The sequence below is a fragment of the Rhipicephalus microplus genome, chromosome X (assembly GCF_043290135.1).
Source record: "Rhipicephalus microplus isolate Deutch F79 chromosome X, USDA_Rmic, whole genome shotgun sequence".
NCBI lineage: Eukaryota > Metazoa > Arthropoda > Arachnida > Ixodida > Ixodidae > Rhipicephalus > Rhipicephalus microplus.
Window position 1 is genome coordinate 237,108,620 of NC_134710.1, and position 26,602 is coordinate 237,135,221.

The window sequence follows — 26,602 nt, forward strand, 5'->3', positions numbered from 1 at the left end:
TGTCAGACTCTGCCGCCACCACCATCATACCATCCACCCACCAGCCAGCCGTACACTCCGAGGAAGACCAACGTTTGGCGCACCTCTGACTACTGCCCACTATGCTACCACTGCGGTGAAGCTGGGCCCACCTACCACCGCTGCCAGTTACCGCCATATGGTACTGCATCGTTTCACTATCGACGTGCCAGCTCCACAGGGAGGTGAATGGCCTCTCAACATCGCTGACTATCTCGCCGGAGTGAAGCGGACACCCCGACGATCGTGTCGTTCACCATCACCTGGCCTCTACATGTCGTCGCAACGCGGGCATTACACCGCAGTGCTCGAGGCCGATCTCCGAGCCCTTACCATGAGAAGTAAGGGCAGCAATCGAAGGAATCACGGTTGCTTTACGACAAACAACCAAAGATCCTCCGCCGCCGAAGAGGACGACGTGACAAAACCTTAAGAACCTGCCGGAACGGCAACGTAGCCCTGACGACGAAACTTTGTGGCCAAAGACCTGACGACGCAACATCGAAGCAGCGGTACAAACCGCCGTAGCCGTGATCCGATGCCACGACCTAACTGCAACGCGAGGCGACGAACCAGTGGCCTCGACGTTCTCATTGACGATCAGTAAGTCAACGCTCACATCGATGCCAGAGCCAACTATTCCGTATTTAGTGAATCGTTCGCCGCAAAGTTCAAGAAAGTTAGGATTGCTTGAGAAGGACTCAAAATCCGCACGTGTGGTGGAGGTCACCTAGTTACAGCAGGAGGCATCTGCCCAGTCAGTGTTACTATAACAACCGCATTTTTCCTACGAGCTTTGGAGTCCAACAGCGTTGCTCAAGAGATGTCATCCTTGATATGGACTTTTTAAGCTTCTATTGTACAGTCATAGACCTAAGAACAAAGTGCATACCAATTATCCACCGAAAAAGCATTTCCTCCACGCACGCCGCCAGGGAACTACGCCTTGAATGTGCTGGAAGAACAAGTCACCCTTGCGCCTCGATCCTGCATCATGATCTCCATAGGCACACCAAAACCAGAATACGTGAAAGGCGTCGTTGAAGGTAATCAGCACCTTTTGGTCAACCGAGACATTTGCGCAACAAGAGAAATCGGAAAGCTGCGAAGAGGGAAAGCAACAGTTGTGCTCACGAATTTCAGCGACAAGTACAAGCACGTAACCAAAGGTACGACGGTCGCCTATATTATAATACAAAATATAAAAGCCACCGATGCTTTCGCCTACGCCGATTCTGCGGAATCTTCTCCATGGAACCAAACTCCTTAAACGGATTTCTACGTCAGCCCGAGCATTCCGAAGAATAAGCAGGAACAGCTCGAGGCCATGCTCCTGCAGCGCGAGGACTACTTTTTGTCGTCGGCGAAAATTCGGCGCACCCTAGTCTCGAAACATCGCATCATAACTGAGAAAAGTGCCGGATCACTACGTCACAGTTCGTACATAGTTTTGACGCGAGAACGCAAGGCTGTAAAGTGACAAGTCGACGAAATGCTACGCGACTACATCATCCAGCCGTTTAAGAGTCTGTGGACGTCACCCGTGGTATTAGTGAAAAAAGAACCGAATCCTATGTTTCTATGTCAATTATTGTCGCCTGAACAAAATCACAAATAAGGATGTTTATCCTTTCCCACGAACAGACAACGCCTTTAATCGATTTCAAAGCACGGAATACTTTGCGTTAATGGATCTCGTGACTGGATTTTGGCATGCTGAAGTCGATGAGAGAGAACGATAGAAGATGGCGCATAACACTAGGCGGGCTCTTCAAGTTCAAGGTCACGCTCTTAGGTCTTTGCGTGGCACCTGCGACTTTTCAACGCGTTATGGATACAGTGCTAGCTGGATTGAAGTCGCAGACTTGTCTCGAGTACTTGAACGACGTCGCGTTTTCCGCGAGCTTCGACGGGCATCTCCAGTGCCTTGAAGCTGTACTTCAAATAACAAAGACCTTCAAACTCACTCTGAAGCCAGAAAAGTGCCACTTCGCGTACGAGGAACTTATGTTCTTGAACCACTTGATAAGCAAGCCTGGAGTCCGTCTTGATCCGCAGAAGAAAGCTGCTGTCGCTGCATTCCGGCCACCTGCCGACGAGGAGGCCGCGCATTGATTTCTTGCCCTGTGCACTTATTACATGCGGTTCGTCAAAAACTTGGACAGTATCGGCCAGCCACTCACTAGCCTTACCACTACCGACGCCGTGTTCAAGTGGTAAAGGCAGCAGGAGGATACATTCCTAAAACTATGCCTGCAAACACCTCCGTTATTCGCGCATATCGACGAAGACGCCGAAACGAGAGTGCACACCATCGCAAATTGCGTGGACTCGCGACGTCTTTTTGCAGAAGAATAATAGAGTAGAAAGAGTTATTAGTTACACCAGCCGGTAGCTATTCAAGGCAGAAGTTAATTATTCCACAACAGAAAGTAAGTGCCTTGTCATCATCTGGACTACGTCAAAGTTTTGTTCCTACATCTACCGCAGGCCCTTCAAAGCTGTGAGCGACCACCATGCCTTGTATTGGCCAGCTAACTTGAAGGACCCTTCAGGTCGCCTTGCTCAATAGAGCCTGACACTTCAAGAATATGACGTTACCGTCATTTAAAAGTCCGACAGAAAACACTTCGACGCTGACCGTCTGTCTCATGCACCCGTCGGCACACCACCACCTGACGACCAGAATGATGACTTCTTTCGAACGATAAGTTCCAACGACTTAGCCGAATCACAGCAAGGTGACCCGAAACTAAAAGGCCCAGCAGATTACTTCGACGGCCGAACCACCGCTGTCCCCAAGGTATTCAAGCGGGCATTTGCGTCGTGTTTTCTGCAAAACAATCTTCTCGAAAAAAAAGGAATTCTCGACGCTTACAGCCAAGTACCTTCTTGTGGTGTCTTCAGCACTGCGGCCAGAAGTCATCCAAGCGCTGCACGACGACTCGACGGCAGAACATCTCGGTGTTTTCCACACACTCGTGAGGATACAAGAAAAGTACTACTGGCCACACCTTACCACCGACGCCACTCTTTATGTGAAAACATGCCGGGGCTGACAGTAACGCAAGACATCGCCGGCAAGGCCTGCAGGACTTCTGCAGCCTATCGAACCAATTCGCCGACCGTTTCCGGAGGTATGTACTTACTTGGGCCATTCCCAACATCAGCTGTTGGAAACAAGTGGATCGTAGTAGCTACTGACAACATCACCTGCTACGCCCTAATAAAGGACCTGACCAAAGAAAGTGCTGTCGAGGTAGCCAAATTTTGCAAAGAAGACGTCGCTCTGCGTCATGGCGCCCCAAAGGCTTTGATTACGGACAGAGGTACGGCATTTACAGCGGAGCTAACTCAGCCTATCTTGAGATACAGCCACACAAACCACCGTCGGACGACCGCCTACCCCCCACCAACGGCCTCGCCGAGCATCTAAACAAGACCATCGCCGACATGCTGGCCATGTACGTTGACTTCAATCACAATCACGCCATGCTTTTGTACGTGAGCTTCGCATACAGCACGGCGGTGCAGGAGACGACGCAGATGTCATCATACAAGTTGGTCTAGGGAAGGAACCCGGCCACGATGCTCAACGCCATGCAGCCAAACGTTGCTGACGAGGAAAACCTCGATGTCACCGTCAACCTTCAGCGCACTGAAGAAGCCCGTTAACTCGCCCGCCTGCGCATCAAGAATCAGCAGACGACCAACAGCCACCGTTACAATCTTCGACAAAGCTTCGTGTAATACCGGCCCGGCGACCGCGTTTGGGTATGGACGCCGGTAAGTTAGTTCGACGTCTCGATACACTTGACTACAAGGTTCTGCCTTACCGCACTGCGAACTATCAACAGTGGCGTGCGCGACCTGAAGCCGTTCATCTCGTTTGCCTAAGGCCGTCTCATGCGCGTTAAAGAACTTATGAATGTATACTTTCTTGTTTCTCTATTTCGTGCTTTATTGCTTGTACTTGATTAATATTGTATTTTCTTGCTTTATTGTTGTTATTTTAAGGGCGAAGCACCCAAAGGCGTGGGTCTGTCCATCCCTTGTATGTATGTACATAATCGCCTATAGTTCAACCTTCGCCAGCTGCCTACCACTTCGTCCTTGCGAACGTCCCACTACGCCCCATCACCGATCCAACACTTCACCGACTTTAAAGTAAATACTCTTGAGGAGTAGCCAATATGAAATGAAAGAGAGTCGTGTACTTATATTCAGGTGCGCGTTAAAGAATCATAGATTGTTCCACTGCGTCTATTCCTTTTGTACGTGACCGCCTTTAGTTCCACCTTTGCAAGCTGCCCACTACTTCGTCCTTGCGAACATTCCACTACGCCCCATCACCGATCCATCACTTCACCGACCATAAAGCCGTTATAATGAAAGGGGAACGGAAGCGACATACAGCTACCACTTACGAATAATAAAATTTCTTGTATAAATATATACAGTGTTTATCCCGTCTTTGATCATGTAGTGGGCCATATACGTGGATTGTTGACGGTTTAGTGACGAAACCCTCCAGCGCTTTGCCCCATCATGATCACTTATTTCGTGAATATGAGCACATGTCATCATTGCGACGGACGCTTCACAGCGAGATGAAAAGAGTGGCATCGTTATTCTGCCTTTTTCTAGACTGGTCCTTTTCCCTACGAATTCCAGATTTCAAACCTATTTTTATTGCAGAATGTTTAGCCGTAGTATTGGCCCTTCGAAAACTGCCAACATCAATGAATTCCGCCGTAATAATAACAGACTATTTGTTTGTCTGCAGTGCTCTCACGGCATCCGGTGATTCGAAAGCATTAGGCGAATTCATCTCCCTAGTGCCGAATCACTTATCCCAGGTGCGATTAGTATGGGTGCCGGGGCATATAACTCTAAATGAAACAGGTGATGTACTAGCGGAAGCAGCGTTGTACGGGCCAACTATCAATATTACCCCTACAGCAGCCTTTATAGTAGCTTCTAGATTTCGGAAGCAAATGATGATGCGAGAATTCTCTACACCATCTTTAAAAACTTCTCTAGATTTCAACCAACTAATTACACCCTGGAAAACTTCCTCATGTCATAACCGATGGCTGGAAGTTTTAATCACTCGATTTCACTGTCGTATTCCTCCATTACATTTTTATTTGTTTAGAGCAGGCTTGACTCCCTCTTCACTCTGTTTTTTTTTTTTTTGGTGGAGAAGAGGAAACTGTGGAGCACTTTTTCATCTCTTGTAGAAAGTTTTCAACATTAAGAAATGTATCACTAGAAATACCATTACGAATCCTTGGCTTAGCTTTGACAACGTCAAATATACCATCCTTAGGTGCCAATACCCTAGCGCACAGCAACGGGAAAGTGTGCGTGGCCATGCAAGATTTCATTGTACAGTCTATCAGATTCACTTAACCTCAATACCAAAAGGTTCTCAGTTAACCCATGTAGGCTATTGAAAAAGTTTCTTTGATTTCAATCATTTATTGCTCAGTCAGTAGGAACTAATTCATCCAATTTTTTTAAAAAATAACTTAAAAAACTATATTGCTTTCAATTTTCATTCCACCAGTATTATTTGTATACATTCGTTTTTTTGTCAGCTACCCGATTCTTGGTTAATCCTCCAGAGTGGGTGTGAGCCACGAGTTTAAAATCTACATCTACATCTACATCTACTTTCCTCCCGTGTTCTTCTTTGAGCATCGGAACGACGCTTTTTTAGAGGGGGGAGGGGTACATTGTCATGCACGTTTCTTACTTTACCTTTTGTGTAATTCATTTTTGTTCCACAAACTGCATCAGGAATGTTCAGCGGACACTGTGCCTCATGGTTTGAGAAGGTTTGCGATTATTGTAGATCGTTCTGTTAAGGTTGCACGCAACTCGAGATTATTGTAGAGCTTGGGTGACGACCAGTTATAACGCTGGAATATTCGACGACGCATGTGTAAATGCCGACACGAATCGCCGCTTGGCAGTTGATCGATGGCCAACGCTCGGTTCACAGCTGTCAGCGCCAGTGCGTATCGCTGTAACCTGACTGTTCGTTGACCGGCCACAAGTTCGGCCAAATAAAATGAACACTTTATCTTCGACCTACTATCTGCTCTTTTTACTGACGTCACAACTGCATGACAAAACGCGATATTGAAGTTATTTATGCTTCAATATAAGGTAGGTTTTAAATAATTCTTCAGAAAATGAAAGTAATATAGAACAACCTCGGAGAGAACAGCGCTTGGAGATCAGTAATTGTGTACTTTAAGTTGTAAAAGACTACATTTACTTAGGACAGGTAATAACCGCGGAGCCGAACCATGAGATTGAAGTAACTAGAAGAATGAAAATGGAGTGGAGCAGATTCAGCAACCACTCTCAAATCATGACTGGTAGATTGCCACTATCCCTCAAGAGGATGGCATATACCAGCTGTATCTTACCGGTATTTTTCTACGGAGCACAAACCTGGAGTCTTAAATAGATGGTTCAGCTTAAATTGAGGACGACGCAGCGAGCGATGGAAAGGAAAATGGTAGGCGTAATCTTAAAGGGGTACTGACACAAAAGCCTTGGCCTCACGTTTTTCTGCTGCAATGCGTTGCTGGGGACCTGTTAGTCATGACACGACACATAGTTTGCTGCAGAATGTGACAGATAATTAATTACAGGCACCTCAATATCAATCAGTTTCAGTTTCGGTTTGAGAGAATTCCAAAAACAGGGTGCAACTGTCGCCACCTAGCGTGTGCAGCTCTTGACCACGTCAGCACACAAAACTGTGACGTACTTCCACACGGTCCGCATAAAGAATTACTTTCGAATAGGAAACAGGACTGGAATGTCACCAAACACATAACTTTCTAAGCGTGCGCAACGGCCACGCACTCGCAACCAGCCGCTGAGAAATATAGACAGCGGAAACTAGCGCGGCAAAAAAAAAAAATGGTGGTTATTACGTCATTATAACTGGTTTTGTTCACCGTAGCGTGGTGACGTGAAGGAAGTAGAGGGTCACCTCGAAGTCCCCTCCGATGGTGTCTACAGCGCTATGGAGTCAGTCGCTCACGCAAACTTCAAAATGAATTTAAAATACCTTCCAAGCTATTTCGCCGTTGATATCTTCCAGATGATATACGAATGTTCACGAGAATCAACCCCGCAGTCCATCTCGGCCCCGAAATTTTGTGTCAGTATCCCTTTAAGAGACAATAAGAGAGCAGAGTGGATCAGAGAACAAACTGATATTAAGGATATTATAGTGGAAATCAAGAAGAAGAAATGGACATGGGCCAGGCCTGTAGCCCATAGGCAGGGTAATCACTGGTCTATAAGGATAACTGACTGGATTCTCAGAGAACGCAAGCGGGTGAGGGGGAGACAGAAAGTTAGGTTGTCAGATGAGATGAGGAAGTTTGCGGGTACAAGGTAGCAGCAGCAAGCACAGGACCGAATTGACTGGCGGATAATGGGATAAAGCTTTGTCCTGCAGTTGATGTAGTCAGGTTAATGATGATGATGATGATGATGATGATGATGATGATGCCCAGATGTGCAGACATCACGCAATATTACTTGGGGGGAAAACTTCGAACATACCATATTTCGGCAATAGGTATATAAGGAAAAATGCTGTATTATTATAAAACTTCGAACACTTCAAACAATTGTCTTTGAATTTGGTATTGAAACACAAAACTATGCCTTCAAAATAATATATCGGACTAACTCTCAGCGAAATTTTGCGAAATTCGAAAGACTCTGATGCGGCCAAAATTCCTTTATTCTCGAAAATATTTCAGCAATGAACCATTCCAATGTAGTAGATAAACATAACTTCTTTCGAATACATTTGAGATGGTTGACAAAATGACAGGGACATTCGGTGGATGGCAGGGGCATTCAGGGGTGTCAAAGGTGACGTCATGCCAAAAGTGTAATGCCAGAAGTATCATGCCAAACTTTGGCCCTTCATAGTGTTGAAAGCGAACACGCCCCAGCAGCACATGGTGTCGCCTGTAACATGAATATGTGATTAGCTTTGGTTATTCGATGTAAAACTTATTGTGAGTAAAACAAATAGATACATTGTTAGTTGACTCAAATGGTTATGTTTTGATTGTAACAGCGGGTGAATGTCATCTGTAAGTCCCCATCACTCTCATCAAGCCAAGCAGACAACTGCGAACTTATGCAAGAATCAATAAAACTAGTCTCAGTACAGCCCACTTGCACACGGCAATGAAGCTCTGCAAATGCGATCAACAGATCATGTGCTTACCCAAAATTCTGAAACAAGGACCGAACAATAGGTGACTCGGTTATTAAATTCTCGCCGCTTGCTCTCTGAGCGTATTCACGAAATACCCGAACATGTCATTTATCCAGCGGCTTCTTCAATTCTAGAGTTTTTCACCAGATTATTTGGATAAAATAACGCAGTGTCTTATTTTGCGAGTGCTATCCACAGTGGGAGAAAAAACAACTGCTGTCGTCGTTGAAATTGCAAAGACATGGCCTAAATTTGTAATACTTCTGTTATTTTGTGTATGAATTTGATTAAATTGAATACCACTTCAATTATCGTGGTTGGTAGGATTAAACACGGTAGCACTTGAAATAAACAGACTGGCACACAGGCTACTCGCGCTGGCGATTAAACTAAATATGTTGACGCTAGGATTCACTGTTTCACACATAAATTAAACAGTTTGTGTTAATTGAAATTGGATTAAAATTTATCTCGTGCTCATATTATCTTGATGGTAGTTCAATCAAAGCAAGTGGGAGAACCTGAAGTGATATGGGCTCATTTGTCAACATCCTCCATGTTCACGCCTCCGGTATTTTTGACCTGCATCCTTCATGCATCGATTTGCCTCTTTATGCTACCCTCTGTCGCAGCACCTTGAGCGCTGTCTATTCCCTCCTTATTATTGCTATTACTCATATACATAGAGCTGCAGCTGCTGCTGTTCCTGTTGTAGCTGGGGACGAAAGTGGCTGCTATATGTCAGCGGAGATTTCCCAGCCTCCTTCGCTGGGCCTAACCCACAAATCCGTCCTTCTTTGCGGAAACAGTGTCCACCTCCCAATCTAAGGCCTAGCGGAAATGCCACGGGAACACGCTGTTGGATCTTCTCGGGGGCAGCTGGACGGCGTTTTCTTCTCAGTTGCTCTTTTTTATTCTATCCACCTTCCTCGCTCGCCATCCCACGGACCGACGCGTCTCTCATGTTGATAATGAAGCTTCAGTCGCGGCCACCGATCTGGGAACCCACAGCCGTCACGCTCGCTTCAGAGAACTCCAGGTCCCTTCAGATTTCTTATCCGCTGAAGACGGCCGTCGCCTCTCTCCCTTAATTCAGCCATCGTGCATCTCCCGCGCACGAACGCGTGCGCTTCCGAAGAGGTTGCGAACGCCGCCTCTGACGTGATCGCCCGGACGGCCCATGTTCGTGTGAGTGTGTGTAAAGACACACAAAATTTGAGGAAAAGGGAGGAAGAGAGGGGAGACGCGTCTGCACCGCGTTCACTTTATTCAAGAAAATTTATAAGAGCACAAGAGCGGGCCTGCCATTTTCCCCCACTTCTTCCCATCTGGGTCGCTTTGTTTACATCACATTGCTTACTTAAGAGGAAACGCGCACCACTCATGCGGTGAAAATTAATTTATGCGGGCGTTTACTGGCGCCTAGGCCTGTATGCTTCTCGTTGATATTTTGTTTAAGCAATGACATAAGAACAAAAGAACATACGGAGCGAAAAACAAAACCGACATGGTTACTAAAAGTGAAAGCGTTGTCCTTCTGTGGCCTGCTTATATGAAAGCGGTCAAAATCAACATTATTAGTATTGTTTTGTTGTCCAGACTCGCAGTGCCAATCGAAATAAAAATCAAAGCAGCGGACAATTGCTTTCATACACGCTAGCTTAATGTGAGAAAGGATAATAGTGAGGACAAGCAATACATGTTCACATGAAGCGTTCCGTACAATGAGTGCAATAATAATAATAATAATAATAATAATAATAATAATAATAATAATAATAATAATAATAATAATAATAATAATAATAATAATAATAATAATAATAATAATAATCTTGCAATAAATGTTGCCATTTAAACGATTTAAACAAATCCAGAAAACAAACTAAAAACGGGTACTACACGTGCACGACAGCTTTGCGAGACATCTTCATAACATCCAACTTGGTAATAAAAAGATAGGGTGAATAGAAAAAGGGCAGAAGCGTGAGAGAACCTTTCATGATACCATGTTTGCGAGGTGTTGGACGCCGTAACCACAACTTGTTGGTGCTGCAGGATTACTGCGAGGTCAGGGAAACATCGTATAGGTGTACCTCTGCACATGACAATTTTCGTTTGCTTGTTTTCCTTCGCGAACGACTGATACGGCACACTGTTTTTCATGTACTTTCACAACGAAAGCTACTGCTCCCGACCTCCAATTATCCGGCCCTGCCGTGAGCCAGCGGGCTTTCTCATGAGCCTAGGAATTTGCTGGTTGCATCACGCCACTGAATTCTTTACCCTCGACGACTGCAGCTCTTTTGCCACTGTATCCATTTCGCTACTATAATAGCCAGATGACCGGTTATCTACTCTACGGGTTACATGACCTGTGCGGACCTCCTACACTAAGCTGGAATATTAGATGCACCAGATTTGTCTTATATTAATTTTACGCCAATTATTTTCGACTTTAATTAAACGCACAGTACCGGACTACAGTTCATGTGCGATGTAAATAAGCATTTGAAAACCTATTGCTTGGGCAAAGGCATTGTCTTCCTACTCATTCGTTTTGTCTTTCATTCTACCAGTTTCGCTTCCAATCGTTGATGATACTATAATGCAGTGGCTATGAACTCTTCATAGGGACAATAACATATTCATAGCCTGTTGATCGGAGCACTCAAACAGATAAACGTATTTCTGCACCAACACGTGATAGACTGGCTTCCAGTCGTAAGCACTGCTCCTTTGCGTGCTATTGAACTTTGTCTTAGCTTTTTGCAAATTATTTTTCGGAGGTTCCCCGGGATTTGGCCTGATCGTTCCTCAAATATTTACTGTAAGCCATCTCTGTAACGTTGCTGAACTGAACCATTTGATCCGTAATTGAAGTAATGCTGAGATAACCGCTGTTGCCTACCTCTAATTCTTTCCACGCAAGCAAGGCGGATGCTTGAAAATAGGCATTTATAAAAGTAAATTTTCCGAGGCCAACCCCAATACCCTCGAATAATTCTTCGTTTCAAGCTATTTCTCAACCGCACCTAAGAGAACGCTGAGCCACTCTCCTTCAGAAAGGACGCACTTCTCAAAAACGCCTCCCGATGATCCTCTACGACAACGTGTGGCATGTGCACCACCAAAAGTGTGTGGCTAAACCGTGTCCTATGTGGAATTGTCGAACAGTAACGTTACACTGCCGTGACCACTTCAGCCGAAGTTTATTCTTGCTAACAATTTCTTTCGTCGATCTGCAATGTGGCGTCATTGTTCTAGATTAGGGATGACGCACTTTGTGCCAATTCTACACCGAAAAACCTTTGAGAGTTCGGCAAAGGGGAGGATTGGTTTGTGTTTCCGTTTCTCTTCGTTGTTCAACATTCAGAGCACGTGGGATGAAAAAAATTAGTGAGGAATCAAAAGTATACACTTTATTATCATTAAAAAATTTTAGCTCGGACAATGAGGAAAACACAGGTGTGTACGAACAGAAGTACGTGCGTTTTTCGTTATTCATCATTTTAAATCACGCTCTACATGATTTCAGTGATATTGCCACCCACGCTCGTAAAAAGCAAAAATAGGAAAATACTGTATTGAAAATACCTTTGCGTGCTCCAGCCATTGTAACTACATGAGAACAGCAAGCACATCTTCCACGAAATCGCCATGAGCCATCATCTCTTGCATCTCGTCGTAACTTATATTTAAGTGCGTAGCACTTTAGGAGCCCACAATGTTGTCCTTCCATATACATCTCGTGTGGTATGATTACACTCACAATCAAGCACTCAGTACAGGCCGCAAACAAAGCTAACGATGCTCAAGACTAGGTGGAAGCAAACGAGTAGGGTATAACATAATCTAGGTACTAATAATAACCACAAAAGTAATTGCAAAATTATTAACCTAGAATTGCTAAAAGTGCTTCGAAAATTCGCGGTTGATTCCAGTAGCGCGGTAGAGAGGGCGCCACCACCTTGCCATGCGTAAAGCCTCTAATTAATATAGAAAGTAGTGACATTGTCCTTCACTCCGGTGCTTTACTCCTCCATATCCTCACTCAGCAGGCCGAGCCTCCTCTCCAACATGCTAAATTCTCCCCCGAATAGCCGCCATGCGGGCATAGGTGCAGGCGCCACCTTCACATCAAGAAGGCCGTGTCACGCTGATAGCACGCGCGATGCTCGTGACCTTTTTGAAATGACAGCCCGAGAGGCGAGAGGAGAGGGTGGTGGCACGGCGGCTCGGCTAAGAGAACGAGGGCACTTTCCACAAAATATGCAGACACTTTAGCCATGCACACTCTTCCTACTCCAAAGGACAGCGTGCGCTGTTCGCAACCGCTCCTGGAAAGACAGCGTCGGCGGCGCCAATCTTATACAGCGTGTTTTAGACGCAGGGGCCCAACGTCTACCTATGAAGAGAGAGGGTGCACGGATATTCGAAGCTGCGCACCCACTAGAGGGCGCGGCGCCGCGTCAGCAAGCAAGGCGCTGACACACTGCAACGCGTAGGTGTGGTCTGACCCGCTGGATTTTGTGCCGACCGGTTGTGCCGCCGCGATCTCCGACGACAGCGCAGCTCTGACCGACTGGCTCGCTCCACGCCATCTCCTGACGCCGACAAGAGCTCTCGCTGAGTGTTGCCCCATCTTCAGACTTCTGCGACCATCTCCATCTTTCCTATTTTCTCTTCCGTATGTGCCTGTTCCTGCGCCTCTCTCTTCTCCTGCTCCCCTCTCTAGATCTATACATTTAATTCATATGCTTTTGAATCCCTCCTTACCCCCATGCCTCGTGAACTAGTGTTGAGGTGTCCTTCCCCTAAGAGACAGTTATGGGGCTCACTTTTATCTTCTTTCCCTTCAAGAAACACCTCCCCTCCCCTGTCACACGCAAGTGGGAAGTGATTTTAAAGAGAAAAGAAGAGAAAAGTCAGCCCCGTAACTGTCTCTAAGTGGGAAAACACCTCAACAGTAGCTCACGAGGGATGAGGGTAGAGAAGGTAATAAAGTGATAAGATTAAAAGGTAGAGAGATAGAGAGAGAGGAAGGAGAGAGCGAGGTGGTGGGACAGGGAGCGATGGAAGTGAGCAGAAGACAGGAAAGAAGGACACGGTTGCAGAAAACCAAGGACGGGGCACCACTGGCGAAAGTTCTTGTCGGCGCCAGGAGATGGCGTAGGGCTAATCCATTCGGCCAGAGCTACGCTGTCGTCGTCGTAGGGAACCGGTGGCAGGAGGTGGCGTAGGACCAACCCAGTCGGCCAGAGCTACGCTGTCGTCAGAGATCGCTAGGGCACAACCGGTTGGCACGGAATCCAGCGAGCGAGTCCCGCACACAAGCGGGAGACAAATAGGCCAAGTGGTGACGCAGGTATTCTCATGCGACGCTGTCACCCTCTGCTAGGGAGCGGCAGGTGTGCCAGCCCGTGAGTGGCGGCTGTGCGGCTAGCGCATGGAACGTCCCTAATGCCTCAGCGAAAAGGCGCTGCTCGACAAGTGTGGCAAGTGAAGTGACTACGGCCGGTGGCTCTCCAAACGAAGACCCAGCGAGCAGCTGCAGAACGTAGGCAACAAAAACCAAACCCCGAGATCATTAAAGCTCTGACCACTGCGGCTTATCGGCTCAGGCAAAATATAGACACTAAACTCGATGCAAAAGAAGAGCTAGTGAAACGCTTACATCGCCAGACTAATCCAGCCGCGGTGCGTGAGAAGGCAGAAGCTGCGCAACGTTGGCAGTGCCAGAGCTACCTAAGCGTCTCTTCCGTGTGCAGCAACACCTTATGCGTGCGCCCAGAGCAGGAGAGGGGGGAGCCGCTTCCCCTAGTCACCTAAGGGGGCGGGGGGGAATGGTGGAAAGTATGCCCATACAGTGGCTGAATAAGGAGGAGGGTGCCACGAGGAAATCACCCTCCCAATTGAAGGGGCATTCTGCGCATGCTTATGCACATTACTGCACAGCGAATAACGTTAAACCCACACGATACCATAACACCGACATTGCAATAACAGCACCAATATTATTAGCAGCAAAACAATAACAACAGAGAAAAGAAAATTGTTGGGTGCACGTTCTATGCACTTCCTCGTGTATCACAGTAGTGAAGCTGCTGCATTGGTTTGATTGAGCCTCTTTTACGCCATAGTTGATTACTTTCAGGCCGTAAATATTTTATGTTCCCATCCCAGTATATTTGATCTTATCTCGCTTAGATCACATAAAAAGTACGAAATTGTTTCTTTACAAAACTGAGGTTCTCTTTAAATCCAAATCACTAATAGAAGAACATCAGAATCACCTTTCTCTGGATATTGTTGTGCCCCGCTGCCAGTGACGTGTCTGAGACTGGCGCGCTGGCACCACAACTCTGTTCCACGAATATGGCGACTGTTAGTAGAAGCTGACCATGGTGTCGCGAGACGGACGCGCTGGCGCCACAGCTAAGCTCTGCGGAACGCGACGGCTGTTACTGGAAGCGGAAGAGTCGACGCTGTTACTGGAAGCGGATGGGTCGAGTTAACTGAAGAGCAATCGTGCCCTTCGACCTGAGGGGGAGTCGAGCTCCCTGTTGACGGTTCATACCCCTTGATCCCCCCTCTTGCATCTTCCTTTCGTCAAATGGACTGAGGTGGCGAGGGAGAGGACGAAAGGTGGGGACGACGGGGGTAAAAATGACTAAGGAGACGATGGGGGGGGGGGGGACGAGAAAGCCGAGATGGCGGGTGCCGGATCAACGAGGACGAGTAAACGTTATCTCTAAATGTGAATAAATCGCTTTTTCAAGTTTTCTCACTAGAACTCATGGCTTCATCTCCGGCCTGAACTTGGTCATGCCACCCAATTTATCCCACAATGCTACAAGCTGGTGGCAGCAGTGGGATCAAGAAAAAGCATGCCGAAAACTGCGGACGGAAGATCAACTTCCGTGGATCCAGGATCGGCAGAGCGAGACTTCATGTCTCCAGAAGGCACAGCCGTCGCAATAATGGCGTGAAGTTTTGGACGACTCCAGGAAAGAAGGACGAGCGGCGGAAGGCAGACCCGACAATCTGGGATAAACGGTCCTGAGAACGTGGCTCTGGGAGACATGACCTTCTCCCATTCGAGGTTGGAAGCAGCTGCCGACGGAAGATCGACATCTGTGGATCCGGGATTGGAAGAGCAAGACTTCGTGGCTCGGGGAGGCACAACCATCGCAGTAACAGCGTGAATACTTGGACGACTACAGGAAACAAGGACGAGCAGCAGAAGGCAGACCCGACAATCTGGTATCAGCGGACCAGCGAACATGCGTTAGTAAGACACGACCTTCGCCGGCTCGGGGTTTGGTGAGTGCTTGAACGATAACGTTTTGCCTGACGATAATAACAAGATTCTATCTGGCAGTTGGCTTGAATTGACCACCACGAGTGTGCGGTGAACACAGCAGAAGTAGCGGTTGGCTCTTGAGAAGGTAAAAATATCGGAGGGTTAAAGAAAGAACAGCTGTTGCTGTTAACAGCAGAGCTCGGCTTGAATATCAGTAGCAGGTTAAAGAAGCCCAATTTTCATAGTGCGATAAGCGAAACGGGTTTAGAGGAGGAAAAGCTCATCGAGGCCTAGGAAAAGATATGTCATGAGAAGAAAGAAAGGGAGGAAGAGAAGAGGGAAAGAGCGGAAGAGAAGGAAAGGCAGGAAAGAAGAGAACTAAGGCAGCCAGAAATTGAGCTCGAGAAAATATAGCTGGAGCAGGCGAGATTAGCGCGCAGCGCAGATGCGGCGCTGCTGGAAACAGAGAGCGTGAAAACGACGAGTTTGCTTCAGCCACACAAAACAGCCGATGACATTGGTCTCTACCTCATTAATTCTGAACGGATCTGTGAGAAACATTCATTTCACCAGGACACGTGGCCAGAACGGTTGCTTGCGTTGTTACCCGGAGAGGCTTTGCAGGTCGTGGCCAGACTGAGTGCAGCTGAGGCAGGCCTGTACAGCTTAGTGAAGTCGACATTAGTCGCGAAATACAGGCTCTCCACAGAGGAATTTCTCAGGAGATTTAGACAGGAAAGCAAGAAGCCTAGCGAAATCTTTATTGAGTTTGCGTGTAGCTTGAGTGATAACTTTTTCAGGGGGTGAAAGAAGAAGGTGGGGATAACTTAAGTAAACTGGGGGATCTAATTTCCTTGGAGCTGTTTTATGACACCTTGCCCGATAACGTGCGCCTGTGTGCCAAAGATCAGCAGGAAGGTGTGTTTGTGGGGAGTGCAGCACAGCTTGCCGACGAGTACGTGCCCAGTCGAGGCTTCAGGAAACCGACCAACAGCGCACATCACTATCAAAGGCCTGCACCACAGCCCCAAGCTCACAATCGAGGACCGCAAAACGCAACAAAAGTGCGAGACGACTCTAGTCGAAATTCAATGTGTGCTGAAGGCAGGCTGAAATAGCCGGAAAAGAATAAAAAAGAGGTTAGAAATCCTTCGGAAGAGTTAGAGTCGCGGGCTAAGGCTTTATATTTCAAGAGCAACGTAGCATGTCACTTTGTCCAAAACTGCTCAAAAGGTAAGCCAGTATTTGCTTGCATAAGCAATCCCCCGAGTAACCGAGATCTTTTGAATCCTTATATGACTGATTTAATGATAAATGACAAAGACTGTAGGGTACGCAGGGACTCCGTCACCACCATGGGCTTAGTCCATCCGGACTACGTGAAAAGTAAGACTAATCTGAATGCACGTGGATAAGACAGGCCGTCAGCGAAGATTCAGTGTGTTTACCTATGGCAAAAGTACAGATTCGGGGACTTTTCGAAGCGATCGAGACAGCGGCAGCAGTCTCCCGAGAGCTACCCGTACCTTTTCTCGAACAGCTCAGTGTGACTACTCAACGACAGGGGGTGAACATTTGCTGATGCCCATGTCATGGCTTTGACGAGGTTGAAAGTACGCGTATTGGCTCAGCAGCTGCGTTACGACGCAAGGGAAAGTGCCAAATCGAAAGATGTAACAACTGAATGCGAAGAAGTTAAGCAGGACGAGGAAATAATCCCTTTTCATCCTATCAAAAATCAGGAAAAGGATCAGACTAAGAAGCCACCGGTTGAGAAAAGAAAGAAACCTTCGAAGGAAAAAGAATACAATTAGAAGGATTCCTTGTAGCACCGATCTCGCACAGCTACAAGTGCATGCTAGGGGTTGACAGGGAAGCGTTACAGCTGTTTCAGAAAAATGACCTTAGTATAGCGGTTACAAACAATTAAAACATCGAAGGTGTATCGTCAAGAAACATCTCTTTCTAAATGAGGAACGGTATCCTGTATTGTAAATGCCAAGATAGGCGAGGACAATTTTGCGATCAATCGGTGGTGCCGTCACCATATCACAAGGACCTACTCCGTCTTTGTTACGATCACTCATGGACAGGACACCTGAGCACAAATAAAACCAAGAAAAGGTTGCTACAGGTAGTTTATTGGCTGGGGTGTTTCAGGGAGGTGCGAAATTTCATGAAGACTTGTGACGCTTGCCAGAGAGACGGTAGGTCTAACGGGAAATGGAAGGCACCGATGGTAAACGTGCCCATTATTTCTGAGCCCTTCCGCTGAGTTGTTGTGGATTTGGTGGGGCCATTAGCGAAAACGATTGCCGAAAACAGATACATTCTCACTCTATTGTGTCCTGCAACGAAGTTCCCCGAGGCGGTACCCTTACAGAAGGCAACTCCGGTCGAGGTAGTCGATGCTCTACTTTCTATATTTTCGCGCCTCGGTTACGCTGCAGAAATGCAATCAGATCACTTAACAGTGTTCACGAGCGCTCTCACGACAACGTTTCTCGAGAAGTGTGGCGTTAAAATTTTGCATAGTTCGGTTTACCACCGACAAAGCAGCAGTGTGAAGATACAGCATGCTACCTTCAAAAAAGGTTTGTGAGCGGTTTGCCACGAAACGAAGTGTGATTGGGACCGTTGCTTACCGCGCACGTTATTTGCGTTGCGCACAGTGCTGCACGAGGAACCAGGTCTGCACCAGTAGAGCTGCTGTACGCTCGTAATTTTCGAGGTTCCCTGAAGCTAGTCCGCGAACTGTGGGAGGGTTATCGGGGGCATAAAAGTGTGATCGAGTCTGTGTTGAATCTAATGCAAAGGTTACACAAGCGTCATAAAATCGTGAAAATCAAGCTATAGGCAAAGCAAGACGCTTCAAAGCGCTACTATAATAAAAATGCTCGGACGCGATCATTCAACACTGGCGACAAAGTGCTGATCTTGAGGCCAAATTGCCAGAATAAACTGGTCACTGGGATGGACCTGCCTAGGTTATCAGTCACCTTTCGGAAGTAAACTACACCGTGAGATTACCCGGAAGAAAACGTGAGGACAGGGTCTACCACGTAAAACTAACAAAGCCATTTTTATAAAGAGCAGCAATTGTTACCATTGCCATGAATGTTTCAGAAGAGGTTTCTCTAGAGGTACCTTGTTTTTGTGGGAACAAGGTCCCTAGTGTGGAAGAGATAATCGCGTGTGCAGTTAACTAAGACGAGTTGGGTACAGATAAAGTGTAGAAATCGGAGAGCCTTATTTAGGAATATCTGGAATGTATTTGGGAAAGGCTCGGAAGGACTCATTTGGTACAACATGATATCGAGCTGACTACGGAGGTCCCTTTTAGTTCGAAGACCTACCGCGTATCTTCGCGACAGCTGGACCTAATGAAGGCGGAAGTTAAAAGGATGCTTCATCTTGGCGTGATCAAAAAAGCATATAGTGACTTTTGTTCCCCTTCGATGTTTGTTGAGGTGCCGGAAAAAGAACCACGGCCATGCGTCGATTATCGCAGGTTCAATGTGATTACAAAAGATCAGGTGTACTTCTTGCCTAACATAGAGGATAGGGTGGAGCTTGTAAGCTGGGCTACCTTCATTTCAACCATAGATTTATAGAGGGGATATTGGCAGGTGCCTTTAACTGAACGAGCAAGTCGGCATGCAGCTTTTATAACACCATTTGGCGTTTATCGGCCCATCATCATGACCTTTGGTTTTAAAAACGCACCCTTCTGTTTTTTCGAGGTTTATGAATCGAGTGCTAAGAGGACTAGAAGAATTTTCGGCGCCATGTCTGGAAGACATGGCCGTATTTTCTAATGATTAGGAGTCGCATTTGCAGCATACTCAAACGGTGGTTGAAATGATCAAAGAGGCGGTCCTGACTATTAATGCCAAGCAGTATCTGTTCGGCCAAGTCCATGTCACGTGTTCGGGACACGAAATAGGACACGGAAAACTGGAACCAATGAAGGTCAAAGCAGCGGCGGTAGTCAACTTCCCAAGACCCGTAAACAAAAGGGAGGTGCGAACATTTCTAGGAATGACAGGCTATTATGAGCACTACATTCTAAATTATTCGGAGCTTGCCAGCATGATAACCGACAGCCTCCGAAAACATGAATTGAAAGTAGTAACTTGGAGTACCGAGAGGGAGGAGGATTTCCAAAACTTGAAGAAAGCTTTGTCTTCTCGGCCTGTTTTTGTCGCGCCAGACATTAGCCGAGATTTCATTCTCCAATGCGACGCCAGCAACCGAGCTCTAGGTGTCGTCTTGGCCCAACTTAACGAGGGAGGTGAAGAACATCCCGTGCTCTATCTCAGTAGGAAGTTGACTCCCCGAGAAGAAGCTTTGAGCACCTTGGAGAAAGAATGTTTGTCCACTGTGTGGGCCACTCAAAAGCTAGGATGCTATATTCAAGGCACAAAATTCACGGGCGAGACTGACCACTGCCCACTTTCATGACTGAAGGAAATGTCTAATAAAAGCGGGAGGATGTTGAGCTGGAGCCTCAGACTACAGAAATATAACTTCGAGGTCAAATATAGTGTATGCTCAATACATAAATTATAAATAATTTAATACAAAAACAAATAGGGCCTTGGAGAGGAAGAGATGGAGATGGTAGCGCCAGAAAAAAACGCAATCCCAATAGAGGCCAATTTGGGAAGGTTCACTAACCACAGCACGACTATCTGGCGCGTAATCTTCTATACGCGCTTGGTCCTTGTTTGGTTTTCAAGCATGCAGTTTCTTCTCGCGTAACTGGACAGCAGTCAGCTGTTCAGCAATTACAGCTGGCTTGTGGTCAAAACAGAATGGTCAGTTGAAATAGACTGAAAAAGAACGAAACAAATATAGAAAGCGTACGAGATTTCATCCCTGCTGGTCAATGTACGTGACTTGTGACAACATTGACACGCTGCTACTTGCTGCCTGCTGGGGGAATCGAGGCTAGCCCGCCGCATCGGAGCTGGTTTTGCCGCCTCTTTCTGCGTTCTCATGACCCCACATGACTCCCCTCCTCCGTGGTCTGCCACTCTGGAAGAGCGGGGAGTGACGTTTAACCATTCTCACCCGGTAGGGGATGTCGACTGTGGCGCCATGCGCAAAGTCTCTCGGGACTTCTCGCGCGCGCACGTCGGAAGTGAGAGAGAACCTCTCCGGGACAACAAAGGGTTAGCATGCATTTCTTTATCTCCATCGGCTCCCTTCGTTTGGGGCTCGTTCGAACTTCTCTTACGGCGCCTTATGCCCGCGGCGAACGCTAGTCTTTTGTCGCCCCCCCCCCTTCCGAACGCTAGGCAGAAGAGCGGTGTGGTGTCTTAGCTCGTGGCCAGGCCACGTCGACCCGTGTCTCTTCGAAGTCAACGCGAGCGCCTTTTCCCTCACTGGAACAACTGGGCCTTTTGTCCCGGTGTCAACGTAGATCACCTTTGCCCCCGGATACGTGCGCGGCACCCTGTGTAGCACTTGTTGCCCGTGTTGTGGATAAGCCCATTTGCTTTCCCACCGCGCCTTTTGCAACGGGCTCTGTCCTGCGTTTTTGGTGTTGCCGCAGACAATAAAGTGTAGCGACCTTGATCAGTGCCAGGTTCTTGCCACGGCGACGGTTAACGCGTGCCCTGCGGCTCGCTACGACCACACCCACGCGAGTGGCCGTACTCCTTCGGGATACGTGTACACTACACTGCACGATTCTGAAGAGTGAGGTGAGACCACTTATATTTTTAGTTTTAGGGGGGGCTCTATCGGTCACACTAGACTTTTGCGAACATTGCTATAGAATACTGGAGAATACTCTGCAAGATTATTTCATATTACATACAATATCGGAGTGCATGCTTTTCTTGTTCACTAGCTCAGGAGCGTGATCGGCAGTTTTACGCGCTGAAATTGCAACATGAACGAAGGCATGCCGTAAGGGAGGGCTCCCGAAATTTCGGCCAATCGAGATTATTTATTGCGAGCTTAAACCCAAGTACACAGACCTCCAGCCTTTTGCCTCCATATAAATGCGAACGCCGCGGCCGGGACTGAAACCACGTCTTTCGTGTCAGCTGTGTATACACTTATTTACAAACTCGAAGAGCTATAGGCATATAGATCATACCATCTAGCATAGCAAGAGTAATGGTTACGGGAGTTCAACTGCCGATTCATTCACTACTGAAAACAGACAGTCAGCTTTTGTGCACCCGTGCAAGTCTGGCTCCTCTTTCCGTTAGAAAGATATGCAAGGAGAGAGCGTTCGCGAGGACTGTGGCGGCCAACACACTCACGTAACGCAAGTGGTGGTTGATTGCTACACGAAAGGCAAAGGCGCGTTTCACTTGCAGTAGCGCCACATGCACGTTAATTTGATTTTAAATATGTCCCAGGTGTTGATGTTCGGTGATGCGTGTGTGTCAGCACAAGTTATCCACGCTAAAATTTTGAGCCCGTACCTAACTAAGATGAGTCGAAGTGTTCGAACAAGCAATCTCGTCTCATCTCGCGTCTCTCGGTGACAGTGGATTATAAGCGCCAAGCGTTAAGTGTGAGCGAACCGCTAACAATGCATGCGTCACCGGCAATAGGTTTGGTCAACCCTTCTAGGAGGATACCATGCTGGAACACCACGGCATAACTTCTGTCACGAAATAGGCCAGCCACCCTCTCTTACGCGAGATAATTGCGGCATCTGCCGAATTCAATTTTCAACAGGCTCTCCCACAAAATACTAGAACAGCGGTTTGGCAAGCAGCAGTGACAGGCCATGGCTAAGCCCATTGTCTGGCGGATGAACGAAAGTTGCGCTCACCGGCCGACTTCGATGGTCACTAACGTGGTGGCTCCTCGGGCAGCGGCAACCTTAGCGCACGATGCTGCGTGCTGTGGCCCCTGCCCAGGTTGCAGCAACAGCTCATGCCTGTACTGGCGGATGCAAGTGACGGGCCACACGAGGAAGGGCTCCGGCGCACCCGGTCGCAGCAAGCCGACGCTATGGCCCAGGATCACCAGCTGGAAGTCGCCACGCAGCCCCAGTCGCTCGGAGGCCTCGTTGGGCTGTAGCGTCACAGGGAACCGCTCCCGCGAGAAGAGCACTGCATCGACGCGCGCGCCGTCACCATACACGTCTGTCCGCACTGAATGCCAGAAAAATACTACGACAGGAGCAAATTGATGCCAGTGCAAGTGCACTTGCATCGTGGTACACATACGAACTACGGATCAAGGTCTTGAAGACTTCGCTGCAAGCCAGTTTTATTAATTCAATTACGTACTGAACTATTTTTTTAATTCTGTAGACAAAAAGTCCAAGCAGGGTGAGCAAAATACACAATAAATAACAGAAAACAAGGTTGCAAAGTATTTTTACAAACTTTTTTGGGTTGTAAGACAGAAGATTACGACTTATAAAATGGAGAAATTGAATAATTTGGCCTTGATACAAATCTTAGGAAGTCATTGCACAAATGTATTTGCACAAATGGTCACGGGCATTGGGGGAATGCTTCCGTTAGTTTATTTCAATCAGCTGTAGCTTGTGGGAAAAGGAGTACCGAAAAGTGTCAGTCCTTGCGAATATTGGCGTTAGGGAATGAGGATAGTGATGCCGAATAGGCATGCTTAACAAGGGAGAAAAATGCTGCTTTGTGTAAGAATAGTCTATGCTTGACTATGTCGGAAAGAAACTCTACGCAACTTTTTCCGCCGAATTTCTAATAATGTACTACCATTTCCAGTTAGCAAGGGAGTGGAGGAGTCGGTTGACTTAAATTTACTGTAAATAAATTGTACTGCTTTCCTTTGAATACTTTATAGGTTTTGAATGGTAATCTTTGTGTGAGGATTCCAAACTACCGAGGCGTACTCAAGTTTAGGCCTCATTCAGGAAAAGTTTAACAATAAGTGGGGCCAGCCTTGAACTTGTGGCGGAGAAAGCATAATTTCCTGAAAGCGGCAAAGCAAAGGTTATTTATGTGTAAATTCCAGAATAAGGTACTCATTAACGTTAGGTCTAAGTATTTATAGGAAGCTACCTCAAGCAAAGGAGTTTCAGCTAAATTGTATGTGTAGCTTAGAAGGGCTCACCAGTGCGAGCGCCCGTATAGAATACATGTGCACTTTTTGAACTTCTAGCTCGTCCAAATTTGGTCAGATTTACACGGAGTTTTCGGCACTGTATTGCTTTTTAGCGTATAGAGGAAATGTTAAGGACATATTTTCTACTCAGATTTTTCTTTTTTTACAAACCAGAGGCTAATATCCAGAAAAATTGTACTTCGTATTTTTGTTTTTTTTTGTTGCCTCCTAAAGACGATAGCTGAATTACTGAAATTTTTTCCTCAAGACTTCCTTTCTTTTTCCTTCGTAATTGTCATGGTATAATTTTTACTCAGATCACTTCAGTGATTCACATTTTACAGGCTCAAAAGTGTTGTGCGGGCTTTCTGTGTGTATTTAAAAATCACGCCAAATTCAACAGGCGCAACGTGGCTCCACCCGGTGCTACCTATGATGAGTGATACTACACGGTACCACCAACCACTCATGTGGATGTATTCATGCGCCGCGGAGAAAGAGAAATCGACGCGCTGACTGCGCTTGAAAGAGCTTTTTTTGTGTGTGAAGCGGGGGAGGGTCGTAATGATTTCTTTCTTCTCATTTTTGTACTTTCATGCCATCTGTGAAGCGTGCGCCACGCGACAGTGAAGGGGAATGCTGTGTGTGCGTCCCAAACACAAAGCAGCGTTTGGATGAACACTTTCTGAAAGCAGTGTCACCCTAACAAGTTGTCCAGAAATGCTCGGTGTTCATAGATGATTGTCATCAAAGTAGTTATACCCTGACCGCGCCTAATCGTCGTATTCAGTGGCACAGGGGCTTGCTGTGGTGGCAAAAATAACAGCCGTGGCTCCTGCAGCAGAGAGACATGTCCGCGTTTGCTCCATTCGGGTGGTCGGGATGACGCAGATTCAATCACAAGCGCGACATCATGACTGTTTAGAAACTTCATAAAAAGGCAAATTAGATGCAATAGCGCCATATATATATATGGATATATATGGGATGTGCCATATCCCACACCTTCACGAAGACTAGCTGGCCCATTGAATTATTACTCCCACTATATATATATAGGAAAGTAGTCTATGATTAAGGGCTCGTTTTTCGTGCTTTGACAAAATGTTATTGAGATCTAACTGACAATAGTGCCAAGGAAAGTATACGGGACGTTATTAGACCTAATTGCAATGTAAATGTGAAGAAACAAAAGTGGATGAAAAGATAACTTGCCGTGGCCAGAAACCAAACCTGCGACCTTCGAACAACGCGTTCAATGCTCTACCACTGAGCTACCACGGCGGCTATTCCCCCAGCCGCTTTATTAGGTATATATGTGAATTTCAACATAGGGGTGACAGTCGGAGTGTGTCGGCACTGCCCAAATAGACAAAATATATCACCGTACAAGACAAACTCGACGTCTGTGTACACGCCTTTCGATAGTGCAACCTCTCTCTCTCTTTCTCTCTCTCTCTCTCTCCCTATATATATATATTGAGATTTAACAGATATTCCTGCCGAGGAATGTATAGGGGAAGTTATTAGTACCAATGTGAAGTAAATAAGCAGAAAGAAAAGTGGGTGAAAAAATTACTTGCCGTGAGCAGGAATCGAACCTACGACCTTCGAACAACGCGTTCGATGCTCTACCACTCAGCTATCATGGCGGCTATTCAACCAGCCACTTTTCGGGTTTATCTGTAAATTTAAACGTGGTAGTGTCAGTCAGCGCCACCTGTAGCCTTGGCGGCGAGTGTGGTACACTATTTTTATGAGCCTGTATGGCGTCACGTAGCACGTGAACTTATTACGAGCAGGCAGCTGACCGATAGTCCCTCGTATACAACCTAACGGCAACAAGTCTGCTAGTACGAGACACTCGTTAATGAATTAGCGAAAGAAGTGTATACCTAAGGGCTCGTTTTTCCGTGTATAGGGGAAGTTATTAAAACCAACGAGGGTCTCGTACTGGTAGACTTGGTGCCGTTAGGTTGTATACGAGGGACTATTGGTCAGCTGTCAGCTCGTATTAAGTTCACGTGCTACGTTACGCCATACAGGCTCATATAAAGAGTGTACCACACTCGCCACCATGGCAACATGTGGCGCTGACTGACACTCCCATGTTTAAATTCACAGATAAACCTAATGAAGTGGCTGGTGAAATAGTCGTCGTGATAGCTCAGTGGTATAGCATCAAGCGCGTTATTCGGAGGTCGTAGGTTCGATTCCTGCTCACGGCAAGTCATTTTTTCACCCACTTTTCTGTTTTCCTATTTACATTACATTGGTTCTAATAACTTCTTCTATACAATCCTTGGCATTATTGTCTGTTAGATCTCATTAATATTGTGTCAAAACACAAAAAAACGTACCCTTAGGTATACACTTCTTATATATATATATATATATATATATATATATATATATATATATATAACTGTAGTATAAAAAACGCTAGTACAGCATTGTTGTTACTGTTTTTTTTTTTGTCTTGGTGTGTAAGAGCTTCACGAACGCTCTTTTCATGCAATTTAATACACTACGCATTCATGAAGTATTCTTTTGCCTGTGTGCTTTATTTCTATTGAGCGAGTTTCAATAAGTGGTGACTTTCTCACCTTTGACCGTATTCGCTTTCGTGCAAAGTTAAAACGTTTAGCTGGATATTTTCAGCGAATAGTTTTTGTTATTGCGTTCTTTATGGTATACAATTTTCTTCTTATATATCCGGCTCTTCCAAAGCTTGGGCCCTCTTGCTTTCGTTAAGGAATAATTAAAGCTCAAAATTTTCCTTAACATTTACCTCATTTCAGGTCAACCTCAAAATTTACGCCATGTCTACGTCAAAAAGTTGTGAATGTGCGCGCAAGTTCTGTTGGTGAAGTATATAATCGGCCTAAAATTTCGGCTCCCGTATGTAAGCGAGAACTTTGTTTACCTCTAGAGCAACT

General features: G+C 46.4%; 1 protein-coding gene across 1 annotated transcript in view; it reads right to left on the reverse strand.

The window, feature by feature from the left end:
* Window positions 1–26,602, reverse strand: part of LOC119187779 (uncharacterized) — a 353,057-nt gene that overhangs the window by 31,412 nt on the left and 295,043 nt on the right. The window contains exon 4 of the mRNA XM_075881459.1: window positions 22,399–22,681. Coding sequence (XP_075737574.1) covers window positions 22,399–22,681 — 283 coding nt within the window. The remainder of the gene's footprint in view (window positions 1–22,398; window positions 22,682–26,602) is intronic.